Below are 17,502 nucleotides of genomic sequence, written 5' to 3'. Positions count from 1 at the left end.
AATTGAACTAAGAGATAAATATTCAACACTTTTTATTTAGAAATATTTAACTTTTCTTCCTCTATATGACAATGAGAAATTAGATTAGGACCAAGATTTACATGCACCAAGAAAAAAACACTAATTAATGAATTCATTCATTCATTCATAATAAAAAAATAACTAACTAACTAACTGAAGAAGAAGAAGAAGAAGAAGAAGAAGAAGAAGAAGAAGAAGAAGAAGAAGAAGAAGAAGAAGAAGAAGAAGAAGAAGAAATAAATAAATAAATAAATAAATAAATAAATATGTTCATTCTTACCTACTGCCAGAAATGTTACTCAGATAGTAGTACTTCATCATAATAATTTTGCTCAAGTAAAAGTAAATCTACTTGTTGTAAAACTGATCCTAAGCGTAATTTTTTCCCACAAAAAAATGTACCTTGATCCACACTGTGGCTTCCATAACACCCCATCCCAGTTGGTGGCGGTAATGCGCACTTAAATGTTGCTTGGCAACAGCCATTTAATAAACAGAAAAAGAACAACCGTATTGTGTTCGGGCTTGTTCGCTCTGGGTTCGCTTAGTTCTGTCTGGGAAAGTTTTCTTACATCATCATCCTCACCGAGGCGGATGTATTGTGAGTTACTCTAAACCTGCGAGCCAAAAAGGGTCACCTTTAATGCTTGTGTGATTCCAGCTCCTTCCAGGTGGATTTATGCTGAATTTCGCGGGGCTTTCCCGGATGTCACGGCGGTTTTCAGTCGCTGCTGTTTGCGCTCCAGGTGGCCGTCGGCGCAGATGATAGTGACAGGCAGCAGCAGGGTGTTGGGAGCTGGTCAGTGATAAGAGATAAACTGGGTGAAAGGCGGCTGCCAGAGGCTGATAAAGTCTACAATAACGGTCTAAAGGACCCCGCAATGTAGCGATGACAAGCGTCACAGCTGAGGATATGGAGTGCTGAGGGACTCTGCTTCGAGTGGACCGAACCAGAACCGTGCCGACGCTGTCAGTCAGTCAGCGGCTCTGAATGTCTCTGTGAGACAAAAGTATAATCAGATTTGTTAAATTACAGCCTCACCGCTGGCACAATGAGGCTTTTAATTCGCATGAACAGGATGCACTTAAATAAATTAAAGCTGGCCCAGTCCAGGTTGCTGTGCCTGGAGCACCGGGCGATCCTTTCAGCTTCCCACCGGAGGAGGAGGCAGTCCGCCGGGCTGAAGACCTCCGCATGTCCACCACCCAGTCCCGTCCTCTCTGTCCTGTCCTGCAGCGCGTTTACCAGCGGACTCTCTTCCCTCCGTGGACGGACTGTCGCGCACACACCTGTTGCTTTCGCTAGCTCGTCGGCGGCCTCCACACCTGCTGAGTCCGCGAAGAGCCAGACGGACGCGGAGAGCCAGCGGACTCCGACCACCGTCCCTCTGGATGATGTTAAACGGATTCTGGATCTCGCTCACCCGGAGAGATGGAGACTGGCAGGTAATCTGCAGATAACAGGCTAAAACAATGACTCGGAACATAGATTAATCACTTCATACTTTACCTTTACTAAAAAGCAGCATATTAGTTACTATTACACTGATTTGCAAGGCCGGATTCACAACGTTTGGGGCCCCTGGGCTGGAAACCGATTTGGTGCCCTATCCACTAAAGAAAAAACAAATTTACTAATGTACCCTACAGTGCTTTAATCTGTAAAATTGAGTGTGAACATACAATAATACATCCCTTGGCCAGAAACTCCACATTGTTCCCAAAAAAATTTATGAATTCATAATTTTCACATCCTTGAGAACTGCTTATATTCATAAACATCCCAAAATATTATTACAATTTACCTGATAAAGGCCTCTGACATGTAAAAAAATCTGTACGTCTTCCCTTTAAAAAAGCCATTTCTAATGTTTGGTCCAGGTGATTTGCTCCATTTTGCTATGAAGTAACATCTTACTAAACATTATAGTCTTGAAGTGTTGTCCACATACATTTTCACCAAAAAACGAATATACATGAACAAAAACATATGAAATGAACTTATATCTAAACGTTTAAAGAGGTTCGTCAAGGAAAAATATTTGAGGTTTGTCCTGAAGACACCTTGTCATAGTGCCGTCCCTAACAGCCTAATCAGTTTGTGTTTCAGTTACCCAAAGAGCCTACTGTGAATTTCAATGACTCTATAGCAGACTGGTTATTTCACGTTCACATAAGTGATGTCACATTGTTGGTTTAGTTATATTAATTCATTTAAAAATAAATAAATGGGTCTCTGTGTTGCCCTGTGACAGACTGGCGACCTGTCCAGGGTGACCCCGCCTCCCCCGCTGAACGTTAGCTGGAGATAGGCAGCAGCAGCCCTCCCAACCCCACTAAGGACAAGGGTGTAAAGAAAATGGATGGATGGATGGATGGATGGATGGATGGATGGATGGATGGATGGATGGATGGATGGATGGAGATGGACTGTCCAAGTTAAATGATGAATTCACTCTAAGTTATTTTCATCCAGCTTGTAATGCTTTTCCAGCTCTGTTGCAAGCAGCTGAAATTACTAAATTAGCTTTAAATTATGATTATGTTAGAATAAATTTCAGTTCATTATGATTTCCTATAAAAAGTGTCTGTCAGTTTGTGTTAGTGGGGAAGGCCTTCAGCTCAGGTCGGCCTTAATCTGCCTGCTGAAAGAAATGTTTCTCTTTGTTGAAGTTAATAGGAGGCTGACATTTTTTATTTCAGGAAGCCTTTAATTTCTACAACTCCTGCAAAGTTTATCAACCTGTGTAATTTTCTTCAGCTATTTCTGTAAGTTTTTGATGCTCAGTTGCCCAAACGCATAGAAAATGTAGCCTGCGTTCACTGCTTCCCTGGAAAAATGCTGGACTGTTTAGTTTTTAATCCAGATTTCTTCCTGCGTGTTTTTGGCTTCTTGCTCCTCCAGCCGGCGTTGGCTTCCTCACCGTCTCCAGCGCCGTGACCATGTCGGCTCCCTTCTTCCTGGGCCGAGTCATAGACACCATCTACACGTCCGGCGCAGACACGGAGACGATGACGGCGTCTCTGACGTCCCTCTGCCTCATGCTGACCGGGGTTTTCCTGTGCGGCGGTGCGGCGAATGCTGCCAGAGTTTACCTGATGCAAGCCTCAGGTGAGTCGAGCAGCACATGAAGGATACGCTTGAAGACGTCGTGCATTACTTAGAAACGGGCAAAGCTCTTAGGTACACAGCATAGTTTTACTCAGAGCAAGGCTGAAACAGTTAATCTGATAAATTGATTATTGAAATAATCGTTAAATAATTTAGTTAACTGAAGAACAACACACTCGGAGCAGTAATTAAGACGAATCTGAACGAAAAATAAATACATTTTGCATTTAAAAACAAAATGTTCAAATGTTCAAATCCTCAAGTTTCAGTTTTGGCTTCACTTGGTTCAACTTCTGTAAATAAAATCTCCTGTTAGCACCGTTTTCAATCCAATTATTAATCAGTTAATCCAAATAATATCAATAGATCAGATGTATACTGATGTTAAGGCGAGCAGGAAGAGCTGAGCTTTTCACTTGTTGATGTTAATGAATCCTTTGCTACAAATAATCAAGCGTTCACTAAAGGAATGCTATGCTATTTCATTTTAGGCAATAAGGTGTTTATTTTCATTTTTAAAAATAATTGTATTATCTGTTTACTTCAATCTTTTAATGTATTTCTAGTATCAGATCAAATAAGGCTCAAATTAAAAACCTACAGAATGTACCAGTTTTAAAAAAAAAATCTGCTTAATAAATAAATTGTCAAAATAATCTTTCCTCTCCTCTTACCCCAGGCCAGCAGATAGTCCGTAATCTCCGAGCCGCGGTTTTCTCTGCCGTCCTCAGGCAGGAAGTAGGTTTTTTTGACAAGAACAGGACCGGAGAGCTCATCAACAGGTTGTCGTCCGACACGTCGGTGGTGGGCCACTCGATCACAGACAACCTGTCAGACGGGCTGAGAGCCGTCGCCCAGGCAGTGGGCGGCGTCAGCATGATGGTAAGTCGCGTCTCGGGCCGAATAAACAAACTGCAGCCACTTTGAGGCAGGACTCAGAGCAGTTTGAAGAATCTGAAAGAAAGCTGTTAATGCTACAGAATGGTTTTTAAAATGTTAAAGCGGGGGACCAATTATCCAAAATTCATGCTTTTTTTTGTATTTCCATTTTGGTCTGAACTTATTTTAAAAACCCAAGCATTTAAAAATAATCACCAGCCAATTTTTGGCAGTAAGTTAATGTTTTTTAGTGTCTGTAAAATGAGCTGTTTTGAAACCTTTGGATTGTTGAGTCAAATTCAACAGGCACTGTGCTGTTACCTAGCAACACCAACTGAGCCCAGCCCGTTACCTAGCAACCCCGACTGACCACAGTCGGGGTTGCTAGGTAACCCCGACTGTGGTCGGGGTTACCCATCACGTTTGGTCAGCTAGTAAAACCAGCTGACCAAACGTGATGGAACTCGGCTTGGGTTGCTAGGTAACGGGCTGTGCTCAGTCGGGGTTGCTAGGTAACGGGCTGGGCTCAGTTGGGGTTGCTAAGTAACGGGTTTGTAATGAAAATGTAATGGACATGTTTTGTGTGACTGGTAGACGTATCCTAACCTGACCTGCTCAAGGAGGCATGGTAGAGAAACTTGCCTTGGTGATATTTTGGATGGTATTTTGTGTAAACATCCCACATGTTCAGGTTGTGGTCATTCTGCTAGTAGTTGGCAAACTGAGCGTATTCATCGCTCCGTATTGGGAATAGTTTTCATTGTCTTGACATCTTCTTGTTCTTTTCATTGTGTCCTTCCTGAATAGGTGAAGCGAGTTTCAGTCAAGTTACTAAATATAGTCTCTGGCATGATAAAAGTGATTCACAGGAAAGCTAATTATACCTAGAAGGAAATGGATCGCTTCCGGTTATTTCCTTTTCCTTCCTGCTCTGCCTGTTTTATATTTATTAGATTTATTTAACTCATTCCTTTAAAAAAACATTTTATAACTTGTTCTATTTTATTAAATTATTTGCTTTCTTTTTTTCAATTTGTTTATTTTTCCACCTAAAAGAAAGTAAGTCATTAAATACAAGGTTTGCTCTCATGTTTTCAGTAATGAGGAAGTGAAAGGATTCCCTGAAACTACTTATCAGTTCCTGCAGTCAGAATGAGGAGATCGCTGATCCTTTTATTATTATTAGACTGTGAGCTCTCCACATTCACGACACAGAAACAGCTCTGTTGTTTCAATCCAGTTCAGTTTATTTATATCCCACCAATTCACAACTAATTTTCAGGGTGTGACTCTTTTTAACTGGCATTAATAATATGTTGTTGGATTTACAGTATTTACACCTGCTACACTGAGGAGTTGCTGGTCTGGTTTAGTTACTAGAGTTTTCTTGTTTTTCAGGAAGCACCGGGCCCTTGTCTGTGAGGACAAATGCATTTTTAATTATCAGTTTATTGCATTTAGCGTACGTAAAATAAACCAGTTTGGTTTGGGCACTGAAACTGACTCAATAAAATATAAATAAGACAAATGAAGAAATATCTATACAGTCTATCTTTGTGTGTTCCTTATAAACACACAAGTGTGCATTTAATTAGTCTGTTGATGTCTTTATACTCCTGTTTTTGTTTGTTTTTCCACTAATTGCAGCTTTCCCGTTGTTTTTTTCCAGTTCTACGTCTCTCCCAGCCTTGCGAGTTTCGTTTTGATGATCGTTCCTCCCATCGCCGTTCTTGCCATCATCTACGGCCGATACCTTCGCTCCATCTCCAAACGAACACAAGATGCACTTGCACAAGCGACACAGGTACGCAGCAAAAGGTGGTTTCAGGTTGTTTTTAAACTTTATATTAATTTGTTTTTATGCTCAGTGTTACATCTTTCTTCTCTCTTATTTTAATGTGACCCTTTTCCAACCAGTGTTTGCTCAGGCCTCAGTTTGTATCGATGTGATTTAAAGCCCGGTCTGCCTGTTGTAACTTAATTAAAACTGGAGATAAAGTTTAATAAGCCTAATAAAACTGTGCGTGCAGCTGGCGGAGGAGCGGATCGGCAACATCCGGACGGTTCGGGCCTTTGGTAAGGAGCTGTCAGAGGTGGGCAAGTACACAGAGAAGACGGACTACGTCCTGAGCCTGGCCAGGAAGGAGGCCGTCATCCGAGCCGGGTTCTTTGGGGTGGTAAGTGTGGCAACAGTCGTGACGCAAATCCACAGTGATAGCAGGAGGTATTGCGCACAGGATTCTGCTGTGTTTTTTTTACTGAATAATACTCTACCATTACAGGAGTATTGTTTTGCAAAATTACAATTTTGTAAATTTTTATACTTCCATTTGGGTTTCTACTGCGTCTATAAGCAAACCAAGCACTTACAAAAAAAAAACATCCAGCCGCTTTTTGGCAAATTAATGTTTTTGGTGTCTGGAAAATGAGCCATTTTTGAAACCTCCTGATAAGTCATATTCAACAGGCTTTGTGCTGTTACCTAGGAACCCCAGCTGAGCACAGCTTCTTCCCTAGCAATCCAATCTGAGTTCCATCACGTTTGGTCAGATGGTTTTACTGCTTTATGTGCTGTACAATGGCTCCTGGAAAAGACAAGTGTTTTGTTGTTGACTTTACCACTCATAAACCAGTTGCATTGGTTGTGCAGAAGGCCCCACTTCTGCTTTTCAAAGATATCCAGCTATATGATTGCGGGTCTGTTTTCAGCCTTTTCTTTTTGTCTGAGGGTAAACATTGAGTTTGGGGTTGTGGCCAGTAGCAGCTTATTTTGATTTAGAGTTTAAAGGCCCTAGAAGAGCTCAAAATAGGCAGAAATGAGTAGACTAACATCTCATTATCTAAGAATAATTTTGTTCAAAAATGTTTTGTGTAGACCATAGATCTATCCTAACCTGTTTGAGGAAGCATAATAGATCACCCTTTAAAAAAATAAAATAAAAATTTACAAGTTAAACAATCTATTTTACAACTGGACTTTATCTCTAGGTGTGAATGTGTTTTTTTGGTTTGTAAACTTTTATTAGTCAGTGGTTTAAAGGGGAAGTTTTGTCATGGAGACTTTTAGCAGGTTCTCTTTGTGTAATCACTGTCAGTTGCACCAGATGCTGTTGTAATTAAGTAAAATGATGCATGTGTTTATGTCCCAGACTGGTCTGAGCGGTAACCTCATGATCCTGTCGGTGCTCTACAAAGGAGGCCTCCTGACTGCCAGTCAGCACATGACAGTGGGGGAGCTCTCCTCCTTCCTCATGTACACCTTCTGGGTGGGCATCAGCATCGCAGGTAAATCCAGGACTGCTCTCTGATGCACCATGCGTGATAAACAGTGTTTGTGACTGATGGGGTGTTTGTGTGCAGGTCTAAGTTCGTTCTATTCAGAGCTGATGAAAGGTTTTGGAGCCGGAGCCAGACTCTGGGAGCTGCTGGACAGGAAGCCTGAGTTTCCTCTAAATGGTTTGTAAAAACACATTTTTACAAAGTTATCCATTAGCAGAGTAGCCAAGTAAGAGTAGCCCTACTTCAGCATATTTTATTCAATTAAAAGTAAACGGTAACCATCCACAAAATTACTCAAGTAACAGTAAAAAAATATTTGCTAAAAACTCTACTCAAGAACTGAGTAACTGATTATATTATTAATCATTTCATATCTAAAAATTACATTATCAGACAAACCAAAATATAAAGTTAAGTTCAAATTTTTGTATTTTAAAGAACCAAAATGAGAATAATTTAAACATATAACAAAAATATCAAAAAGAAAATTTTTCCAGATCAATTTCTTTCAATAAAATAAACTTTAATTTTGTGGTTAAAATATGTTTGCTTTTAATTCAGTGGGTAGAGAATCTAGAAATGTACTCAAGTAAGAGTAAAAATGCTTCATAGTAAAATTACTCAAGTAAAAATAAAAAGTACAGCGTAGTAAATGTACTCCTAAAAGAATTTTATTTATTTATTTATTTTAAATTACTCACGTAAATTTATTTGACTAAATATAACTATGTCCAATAGTGATTTTTATGTCTGCTTTGGCTCCAAAAATTAGCATCCTGAATGTTAGCAATTAGACTATGACATACATGTCTTGTAAAAGTATCTAAACCCCATCAACTACACTAAACTACACGCCACATTAAAAAGAAAAATGAAACCTTTTTATGTTCGTCTCAGATCCAGTAGATCGACTTCACGACAGACACATTCAGGTTCACTATATTTATTTTAACAAGAGAGGGATTAACACCAGTCCAGCAGCTTCTGCCCCACAGTTACCGACGGCAACAGAAAAAAGGGGGAGGAGTTGCCAGTTACTGGTTGCTATGGTAACCACCAACTGCCAAGAGCAAAGCACCAGGAAATGTCTGAAGAAACAACTTGTTGACTAAACTAAATGAACTGGAAGAATAAATAAACCAGTTTTAACAAACTTCACATCTATAAAATTGTTAAAATAAAACAGTTTTATTAAGTTTTAATGTGTTAAAGCAGTTAACTGCAAACTTTACAAACCAAAGAGCCGTTTTTGCCCTAAAACTTGTTTAAAGCAGCAAATGTTACATGACTATTTGTTCCGCAGGTATTTATTTACAATTTTTAATAATAAATACCTACTATAGATTATCTGTGGTCATTTTTAAATAACCAACATTTTTATTTCTGCTTTTAGGTTTTAATACAAATAAAACAAAAGGAGGATTTATACATTTTCTTCAATGGGATGTTGATGTTTATGGAAATGAATTTAAACAATAAAAAAACAAGGCCTAAATAATTAATTTTCCTTTTTTTTCTAGCTTCTACTTTACCTGACTTTGTGTTTGTCCATGCATAGCAAAACAATCTCAATAAAACTTATTGAAGATAGTTTTTGTAATGTGAAAAAATTGAAAGAATTCAAAAAGTATGAATACCTCTTCAAGGTATAAGGTTTGTTGTTTGTTTTTTTTTTTTTAGTTGGTCTTAAAACCCATTGTGCTTTTTGGCTAAAAACAATGTCTTCTCCATTACGTTGCTGTTCTTTTAACAATATTTCAGATTATCTGTTTTTATTTACTCCACTCCTTTACAGAGGGACAGATCCTTTCTCCAGATCAGCTGAAAGGCCAGCTGGAGTTCTCCGATGTCTCTTTTTCCTACCCGACACGGAAGGACGCTCCTATTTTTCAGAACCTGAACTTCCTGGTCCCGGCGGGAACCATCATGGCCGTGGTGGGGCCCAGTGGCTCGGGGAAGTCCTCCCTGGTGTCTCTGCTGCTCAGGCTGTATGACCCGGACGCTGGTAAGAGTAAATAAAGGTCCATCCGTCCATCTGTTGTCTTTTCCTGCTCATCTTTCAGGATTGACGACAAAGCAGCATGACTTAAGAATAATTTAGAGCGCTCAGTTAATCTAGCAGTTATGTTTCTGGACTTTGGCGAAAATGTATGCTCACGAAGAACATGCTAGAAAGACTCCAGACTGGTTTTAAACCAGTTACCTTAATGCCACTAGGCAAAAGTGCAAACTGCAGCTTTACTGTTCAGCTTAGGGCTGGGCGACATGACTTCAAAATAAAAACATAAATATATAACAAAACAAATATAACAAAAAATATTTCATACCAGATCAGATTTTTTTTTTCGATTTAAATGTTTTTTTCTTGCTTCCTCGTTTTAGAAAGAAATTACAAATGACTGGTAAAAACGGTTAATATTTCAATCATCCCTTCTGTCGGCTGTACGAGTTTTCTTGTTAAATTACGAGACTACAGTCATAATATTGACACATTAAAGGTGTAATTTTACCAGAAATAAACATCTTAAAATTACAAGGAAAAACGTTGTTTCAATGAAAAAAAAAAGTTTTGATAAAGTTAACAAAACATGACGTAATCTGCTCAGTCCATGTGACTCTTTCTTCAAAATAGACTCAGTTGGTTGCATGATTGTTTCAAATCCTGCTACTGATAATGGTGCTGATGTTTTAAAAGATTCAATATTTATATACTTCAGTTATACTTTGGTAAAACTTAAACCAAAGTATAACTTCACATTTTCATTTTAGAGTTCTTATAAAATTACTACTTCCTCCTCCTAAATTTACGACTCTAAATTTGTAATGTTATGACTTTATTCTCGTAATAAAATAAATATATCCTTGGCACGGCCGTAATATTCAGAGTTGACCTGAATTCAAGGTCCAAACGAATAAAAGCTGTAAAAAAAACTCTTGTCAGGCAAGATGGTAGACATTGAACCTACCATCAAATCTATATTTTTCAAAAATTAAGTGATCACAAGCCAAAAAATGTATTAATTGATCAAACCGATTTAGCAGCACTAGTGCAGCCCATGAATGAATGTGCCGCTGCCAAGTTAATGGACATTTTTGCATCTCTCTTCTCCAGGTACCATTTCCATAGACGGTCATGACATCAGGGATCTGAATCCCTACTGGCTCAGGAATCACATTGGGACCGTCAGCCAGGTAATTAAAGACCCGCTCAACACCAGACTGGAAAGCAGCTTAAAGGATTCAGGCTTTAAAGGAGAATACAGTAGTCACTGTGTTTTGTCTCTCCCAGGAGCCGGTTTTGTTTTCCTGCTCCATCAGAGAAAACATCGCATACGGCGCCGTCGACCCGGACGCTGTGACCATTCAGGACATCCACAGCGCTGCCAGAGTGGCCAACGCCTATGACTTCATCCAGAGCTTTCCCAAAGGCTTTGACACTGTGGTGGGGGAGAAAGGAGTGCTGCTGTCGGGTGAGGAACTGGAGCAGCAATAGGATGGATTAAGAGCTATGCTTTAAAGGGGACATATTATGCAAAGTTCACATTTTGCACATTTTTGTGCTTCCAGTTGGATCTCAACAGCTTCTAAAAACAGACCAAGCGCTTAAAAATAACTATCCAGCTTGGAAATAAGTTAATGTTTTTTGGTGTCTGGAAAACGAGCCATTTCAAAACCTCCAGATTGTTAAAGGGGCAGTTTTATGTACTTCCAGCTATATAGTGGCACGATCAAGTAACAATGTTATCTTAAATTGTTATAAAAATGCTATATATATATCAAATATGACTTAAAAGAAATTTATCTTTGTAATTTAGCGCCTTGAAATTGGACCGTTGTCTCTAAAAACTCTCTTAATTTTGTGAAACTCCGCCTTCAGGAAGTGATCACAAAATCGCTCCTCAGTCAAGCCAGTAACGTTTTGCTAGTATTGCACTGAGAAGTGGCTCATATAAAAATCCCGGCTTCAGTCCAAATGTGATTCAGTCACGTTTTGTACAGCTGAATGGTTGCCACGGCAGATTAAAGTATTTAATCTCCATGTATTAATGAATCAAGGCAGCATTCATCAATGCATGTTGCCTTGATGAAAAGGTGTGCTTTTCATCAATCAATCAAATTTTATTTGTATAGCACATTTCAGCAAAGTGCTTTACATCATAAAAACAATGGAATAACATTATAACATGATTTAAAGCTCAAAAAAGTCACTTTCATATAATACCGCCCCTTTAAGCACTGCATCATTACCTAGCAACCCCAGCCTAGTTTAGACCCGTTATTTAGCAACCCCTGCCTAGCCCAGGCCCGTTACCTAGCAACCCCAGCGGAACTCCAGCATGTGTGGTCATCTGGTTTTGCCTCTGTATGCGCTGTAAAATGGCTTCTGGAAAAGACAAGTGTGAATGAGTTTGGGAATATTTTTCTAGTGGAAATAAAAAGCTGCCACTGCTAGGATGAAGCATTTACTCACGACTGATCTGTGTCTGGATGTCAGGTGGTCAGAAGCAGAGGATAGCCATCTCCAGAGCTCTGCTCAAGGTAACCACAACCACATGTTTTCTTTTGTTTTCAATGCACAGCTATATTTACCTTTTTGTTTATTGGAATTCTCTGTGAAAAAATCAACACAAAATCCACCTTTCTGTACATAAAAAGGAATAGCTGTGTAAGGAGGATTAAAGTAGGGTTACATCAAGCAGTACAAAAGTATCAAATTGATCACTGGAAATGGGCATAAATTACAAATTGGCAGAGAAATTCTTCCTAAAAAAAACATGAATTTGTCATCTTAATGTTTATTTTTTTTCAGAACCCAAAGATCCTGCTGTTAGACGAGGCCACCAGGTGAGACTGACTGACTGAGTCTGCTTCCAGTGGTGGCGGCTTTTACCTGACACCTTCTGGTTGGAAACACTTCCTGTTTCATTCTGTTCACGAAAACCTTTCATTTCTTCTTTACTTCAGTGCGCTGGATGCTGAGAACGAGTTCCTTGTTCAGGAGGCTTTGGAGCGCCTCATGGAGGGTAATCCATTCATTCAGTCGTTACAGCTTTAAACAAGCAAACAACCTGCACTTCTTTTATCATTACTCTTCTAATCACACTTAGGGCTGAAACAACTAATCGCGTTGAATCGGCTATTGAAATAATCAACTAATTTAGTAATTGCTTTTATCTAACTGGATATTCAGACTCTAAAACTTGCAATTTGCTGAAAGAACAACATACTCAGAGCAGTAATTAAGCCAAATCAATTGATTAATATGATGATTAGTAAGGTTTTAATTGTTAACTGACTCTAAAATGTGCCGTTTGCTTAAATGGCACATTTTAGAGATTCATTTAGAGAATAATCAGTTATCAAAAATATTGTAATAATTTTAGAGTAACTGAATATCAAAATAACTGATTAATCGTCAGAATAACAGATTAATTGTCAGAATTATCATCAGAATATGCTAATAATGTTAGCGTAATTGAATGTCAGAATAATGATTAATCGTCAGAATAATCGATTAATAGTCAGAATAATTGATTAATCATCAGAATAATTAATTGTCAGAATAACCGATTATTCATTAGACTAATTGATTAATCAATAACAAAAATAGTCGTTAGTTGCAGCCCTAATCCCTCTGTTGATGAACAGGGAGGACGGTGATGATTATCGCTCACCGCCTGTCCACCATCAAGAACGCCGACTCTGTCGCCGTCCTGGACCAGCAGCGGGTGGCCGAGTGCGGCCAGCCCACGGAGCTGCTGGGAAACAGGCAGGGACTGTTCAGGAAGCTGATGGAGAAGCAGGCGTTTCTCCAGGAAGAACAGCAGCGAGCGCTTCTCTGAGGAGAGGAAGAGGAGGAGGGGAGAATCGAATATAAGGGAAACCGCAATTTGAGAACAGATTTCCTGAGACTGGATCACATTTGGACTGAAGCCGGGATTCACTTATTCCTGGAAACCGATTTAATCTGAGTAAGATCCGAGGACAAACTTTTTACTCGCTGAATGTTTGATTTCTAAATCAAACGCTCCCACTTGCTATGAAACACTTTGTGTAATCACTTTATACAAATCAGCCAAAAACACTGCTAAATGTATATTTATGTATTGGGTCTGTACAACAGATTATTTTAAAACTTGAAGCTTTCTACTGCTCTTTCTAGGGCCTAAATAAATACAAGCAGCTATTTGTGGTTTTTACACTGTACTGAAGACGTTATTGACCAACATGAGCTCATTTGTTTGGAAAGGTTTGGTCTATAAATTGTTTTCTATGTAAAATTGTCTTTCTTCAACATCTGAATTTCCAGTTATTTACATTTGGTTTGAACTGGCTGCTGTAAAGCTGCTCAGCTTGACCGTTTTTATGGAAGCGGGTCGGGTCTCCAAACCATTGTCAAAATCAGAGTTGCTTTGTATGTCAGAGTCGTCCGACTTAAAGCTGCAGTATGTAACGTTTATAAAAAATATAGTTCTTAACATATTTGTTGAAACTGTCGCTATTTCAACAGTTTAATATAAGACGGATGATCTGAAAAAAATTGAGTTCTCTGTCTTCTCCAGTGATAACTAGAAACAACCAATCAGAGCCAGGAGGCGGGTCTTAGCGCTGTCAATCAACCTCAGTGTGGCGCTAGCATAGCCTGTCGTGAATTCTCAGACTAGTTAGCATGACCACTGATGACGGCAGATACACAGAGTTGTTTATTTTCCATTAGCACATTTAGCAGCGATTACATGAGTTGATTAACAGCTCTAAGACCCGCCTTCTGCCTCTGATTGGTTGTTTTTGGTGGGTTTCTTCAGACAGCAATAGTAGCTCAGGGAGAGCTCAACCTTTTTACAGATTATCTGTTACATACTGCAGCTTAAAGGTTTTCTGTTGCAAATTAGAGAGTAGCTGTATAACAACTGTACGTCTCTCAGAGATGTAAATATCTCATCATGAAAGCCTTTAATTCTTTATAAATATGTCAAAAACCACTGAACTGTTCACTGAAAACTAAATATTACAGCTGGTAAAGAAATTTAGACTTGGAAGGAATAATTATCTCCATGAAACATTTAAAAAGTCTGGATTAAATCCCCTCTTTTTTGCACTATCTGACTTTCAAATGAAAATCCAAGTGGAAGCACCAAACAACATTTTTATTGCTTTTTTTCCCCCAAATGCCATAAGATTGTGCTCCCTGTGTTGAACTGTAAAAATATAACCTCTAGTATATATGTTTATAGTTTATTTATAAAGAAGGGCAAAACAGTTGTGCACCTTTGATGCAAGTACTGCCATGACAGAACCGCTCTGATCATTTATTAAATGATGTCCTTTTAATATAAAAGGTTGTTTTTTTTTTACGTGGAACCTGAGAACAAATCCAGCGCTGAACTTTCACTAAATCTTAATTTTGTGTCTGTTAGTTTGTGGTTTTGTAAATGTGGAGTCATTAAACATTTGTTGATTTAAGTTTGTAGATTGTATGGTGCAGAAAATGAGTTCAGTTTATGTTTTTAGTTTTTTATTCATCATTTTATAGTTTGTTTCTTCAATTTAAAAGTGTTTTGATTTAGCCTCTATTCAGATTGCAGTTTTCCATCATTGTGTTTGTTATTCCTTTCACTTTACGTTTTTAGTTTCCTGTTTGATCTTTTTTGTGTTTAGTGAATGTTTAAAAAGAAGGAAATGAAATCGAGTTTATGTGATTCACTTCAGGTTGGAATAAATTTTCAGATTAATTTGTTTGTCAATGTAGGATCAATGTCTGTCACAGGAAGTACAAATGTGTTCATTTTTTAAAAGGTTTTAATATGAAGCTGTATAAGTATCACCTAAATTTTATCCATATTTTCTAAGGTATTATTTCAAAAAAATAAAGTGGGATCTTAATTTTTAGTTTTTTTGCTTTGCGTGTTTTATATTTGTTTTTTGTTTTTTTGGTCCAGTATGTTAAAAATAGTTACTGCATCTTATCAGAGCTACTCTACCTCCTGCACTTTTAATTTCTATAAAACAAAAACAGAAAATCAAGAGAAGTTTCTCAGACTGCCAGCAGATGGCGCCACTTTCAGCCCGGAGCTGCTGTCTGAAAATAAAACGAATGAGACGCAGAACGTGAACTCAGCTCTGAGCAGGTTTGTTGACAGATCTGTGATATTCTCTACTAATGTATGTAGGATGATGTTGTCCCATCTGGACCAGAGCCAAAGTTTAATGAAGACCCAACATGGTTTTGGATAACCTCTTGCAAAATAATTGTGAAGAAGAAGAAGGATAAAGTTTTTATAGTTTTCTACATGTAAAGATCATAAAATGAGAACAACTATCAGTAACCAGCATTTCTTAATTCATACAGCTTTTTCTTATGGATGAGTGGAAGGAATTAGAGAGTTTTCTGTTTACAACAAATCATGTTGTTACGGCTGACAGTAAACAAAGTGTCAGATGAAATGAAAATTTTACTTTCTGATTGTAAACATCCTGGTTATTCCACCAAATATTCGTATTTCTGAACTCTTTAAAACATTAATATTGTTTCTAAATGAATATGAACTTGTTTTCTTTGTACTATTTGAGGTCTGAAAGTTCTGCATCTTTTTGTTATTTTGACCATTTCTCATTTTCTGCCGATAAATACTACATTTTTGGTTGGATTTTCAGAGGCATGTTGTCAGTAGTACATAGAATAAAGGAACAATGTTCATTTTACTCAAACATTTACCTATAAAAAGTAAAACCAGAGAAACTGGTCATTTTAAGTGGTCTCTTAATTTTTCCAGAGCTGTATATAAATATAAACAATAAATTTACACAGTTTCTGATTCTAAATTCATAAAATGAAAGCCGATTTTTAGCATGTCGACAACATAATCAGGGAGTCATACAGGAAAATCCCTGAAGATATTCCTGTCCAAGTCCCTCTGCAAAAAAAGTCAAAGATTTACGCCTCAAAAAAATTTATTTCTCTTAAAAAAAAAGGAAAGAAAATCAGAGGAGTCCACTGAAGCTGCTATGTTGTACAGAGATGGGATTCTGCAGGAGAACCGGTTTGATCTTTCTGTCTCTCCAGGGTTCATCCAGAAACCTTCAGCCACGTTTAACCTGTGAGGACATGAACAGGAAGTCAGTAACCAAACATGCTTTTAAAAAACTCACTTTGCATCAGCGATCCTGGAAATCTCTGCCCGTCCTGCGTAAATCTGCTGCTCTCCGTCGCTCAGACTGAACTCCTGCTCTCCGCCACCTGCTGCACACACTCCTCCACCTTCCTCTGTCTGCGCTGAGCGCCTCGCTCTCCTCCTCCCCCACCGCGGCCCCTGTGACCTCCGCCCTCCCCTCCGCCGGGACTCCTTCCCCGACAACTGCCAGCCCCTTTACATTTTAGGCGTTTCTCTGGCCCTCGGGTTCAGGACGGCTCACAACAAGTGCATAAAAGTAGCTCAGCCCGGCTCTCGCTCTGCAGCCTCTGAGCTCCAACCCCCCCCCCTGCAAACACACATTTCCTAATCCATGCAGTGCAAAGGAGGCCTCACCCATTTAGCTCCCATCCACCGGCATTTAGAGAGTTTATCACCTCCTCCTGCTCCCGGGATTAGAAACCTTACACTGCAAAAACACAAAATATCACCAAGTATTGGTAAATATATTCGTACACTGGAAATAACACAAAATTAACTTATAGGTAACTTCTCATCAAGCTTAATTTAACTAAGTACTTCTTGATAAAATGCACTAGTTTCACTTGCAGGGAAACATTATTCCTGCTTAAGTGAGAAATTTGTTAGTGAAACTGACACTTTTTATATCTAAATCCAATAATTACTGACTTAAAACAACCTGATTTATTGAGCTGAATTGTTTTTTGTCTTAACACTAAAATATTTGCTCTAGAAACTTTTTGGAAAATATTTTGTTTTGTTTGTTTTTTGCAGTGTAGAGATTTCTTCTGTTTGTGCTTCTTTGTCGCACTTTGGCTTTATGAATCAAAGTTAATATCAGAAGAAGTTAACCTGACAACAATCATGAATTAAGTTTGGTTAATCCCTTTTTTAAAAAAAGCTAAGCTCAATTTCACAAGCCAGAAGCAGAACAGGACCTGTCTGACAGCATGAAGTAGGCTGAGAGATCTTAAAGAAATTCAAGAACATTCACATTGATCAGACGGAAAAGGATCACAATGTCATTTACTTTGACTTAACTTGCATTAATAGTTCTGA

At 38.5% G+C, this 17,502-nt stretch overlaps 1 protein-coding gene and 1 long non-coding RNA gene across 2 annotated transcripts; one reads left to right on the top strand and one right to left on the bottom strand.

Moving 5' to 3' along the window:
- The first annotated feature begins 483 nt into the window (after positions 1-483).
- abcb10 (ATP-binding cassette, sub-family B (MDR/TAP), member 10) lies at positions 484-15,181 on the top strand. Its single transcript, XM_008405805.3, has 14 exons — positions 484-1,467; positions 2,927-3,133; positions 3,813-4,015; positions 5,682-5,816; positions 6,043-6,189; positions 7,162-7,297; positions 7,373-7,468; positions 9,087-9,296; positions 10,404-10,483; positions 10,581-10,761; positions 11,787-11,830; positions 12,102-12,136; positions 12,257-12,315; positions 12,941-15,181. The coding sequence occupies exons 1-14, from the start codon at positions 1,074-1,076 to the stop codon at positions 13,132-13,134; spliced, it is 2,121 nt and encodes a 706-aa protein (XP_008404027.2). The 5' UTR covers positions 484-1,073; the 3' UTR covers positions 13,135-15,181.
- LOC145551114 (uncharacterized) lies at positions 12,068-17,118 on the bottom strand. The gene is made up of 2 exons (XR_014086930.1): positions 16,442-17,118; positions 12,068-13,130 (listed from the first exon to the last, which is right to left on the bottom strand). It is a non-coding gene; the product is annotated as an uncharacterized LOC145551114 (long non-coding RNA).
- Positions 17,119-17,502: the final 384 nt, after the last annotated feature.

The sequence above is a fragment of the Poecilia reticulata genome, chromosome 3, assembly GCF_904066995.2.
Source record: "Poecilia reticulata chromosome 3, P_reticulata-male-v2, whole genome shotgun sequence".
Lineage (NCBI taxonomy): Eukaryota > Metazoa > Chordata > Actinopteri > Cyprinodontiformes > Poeciliidae > Poecilia > Poecilia reticulata.
The sequence above is the reverse complement of the archived record's forward strand: the minus strand, read 5'-3'. Positions and strand labels throughout refer to the sequence as shown.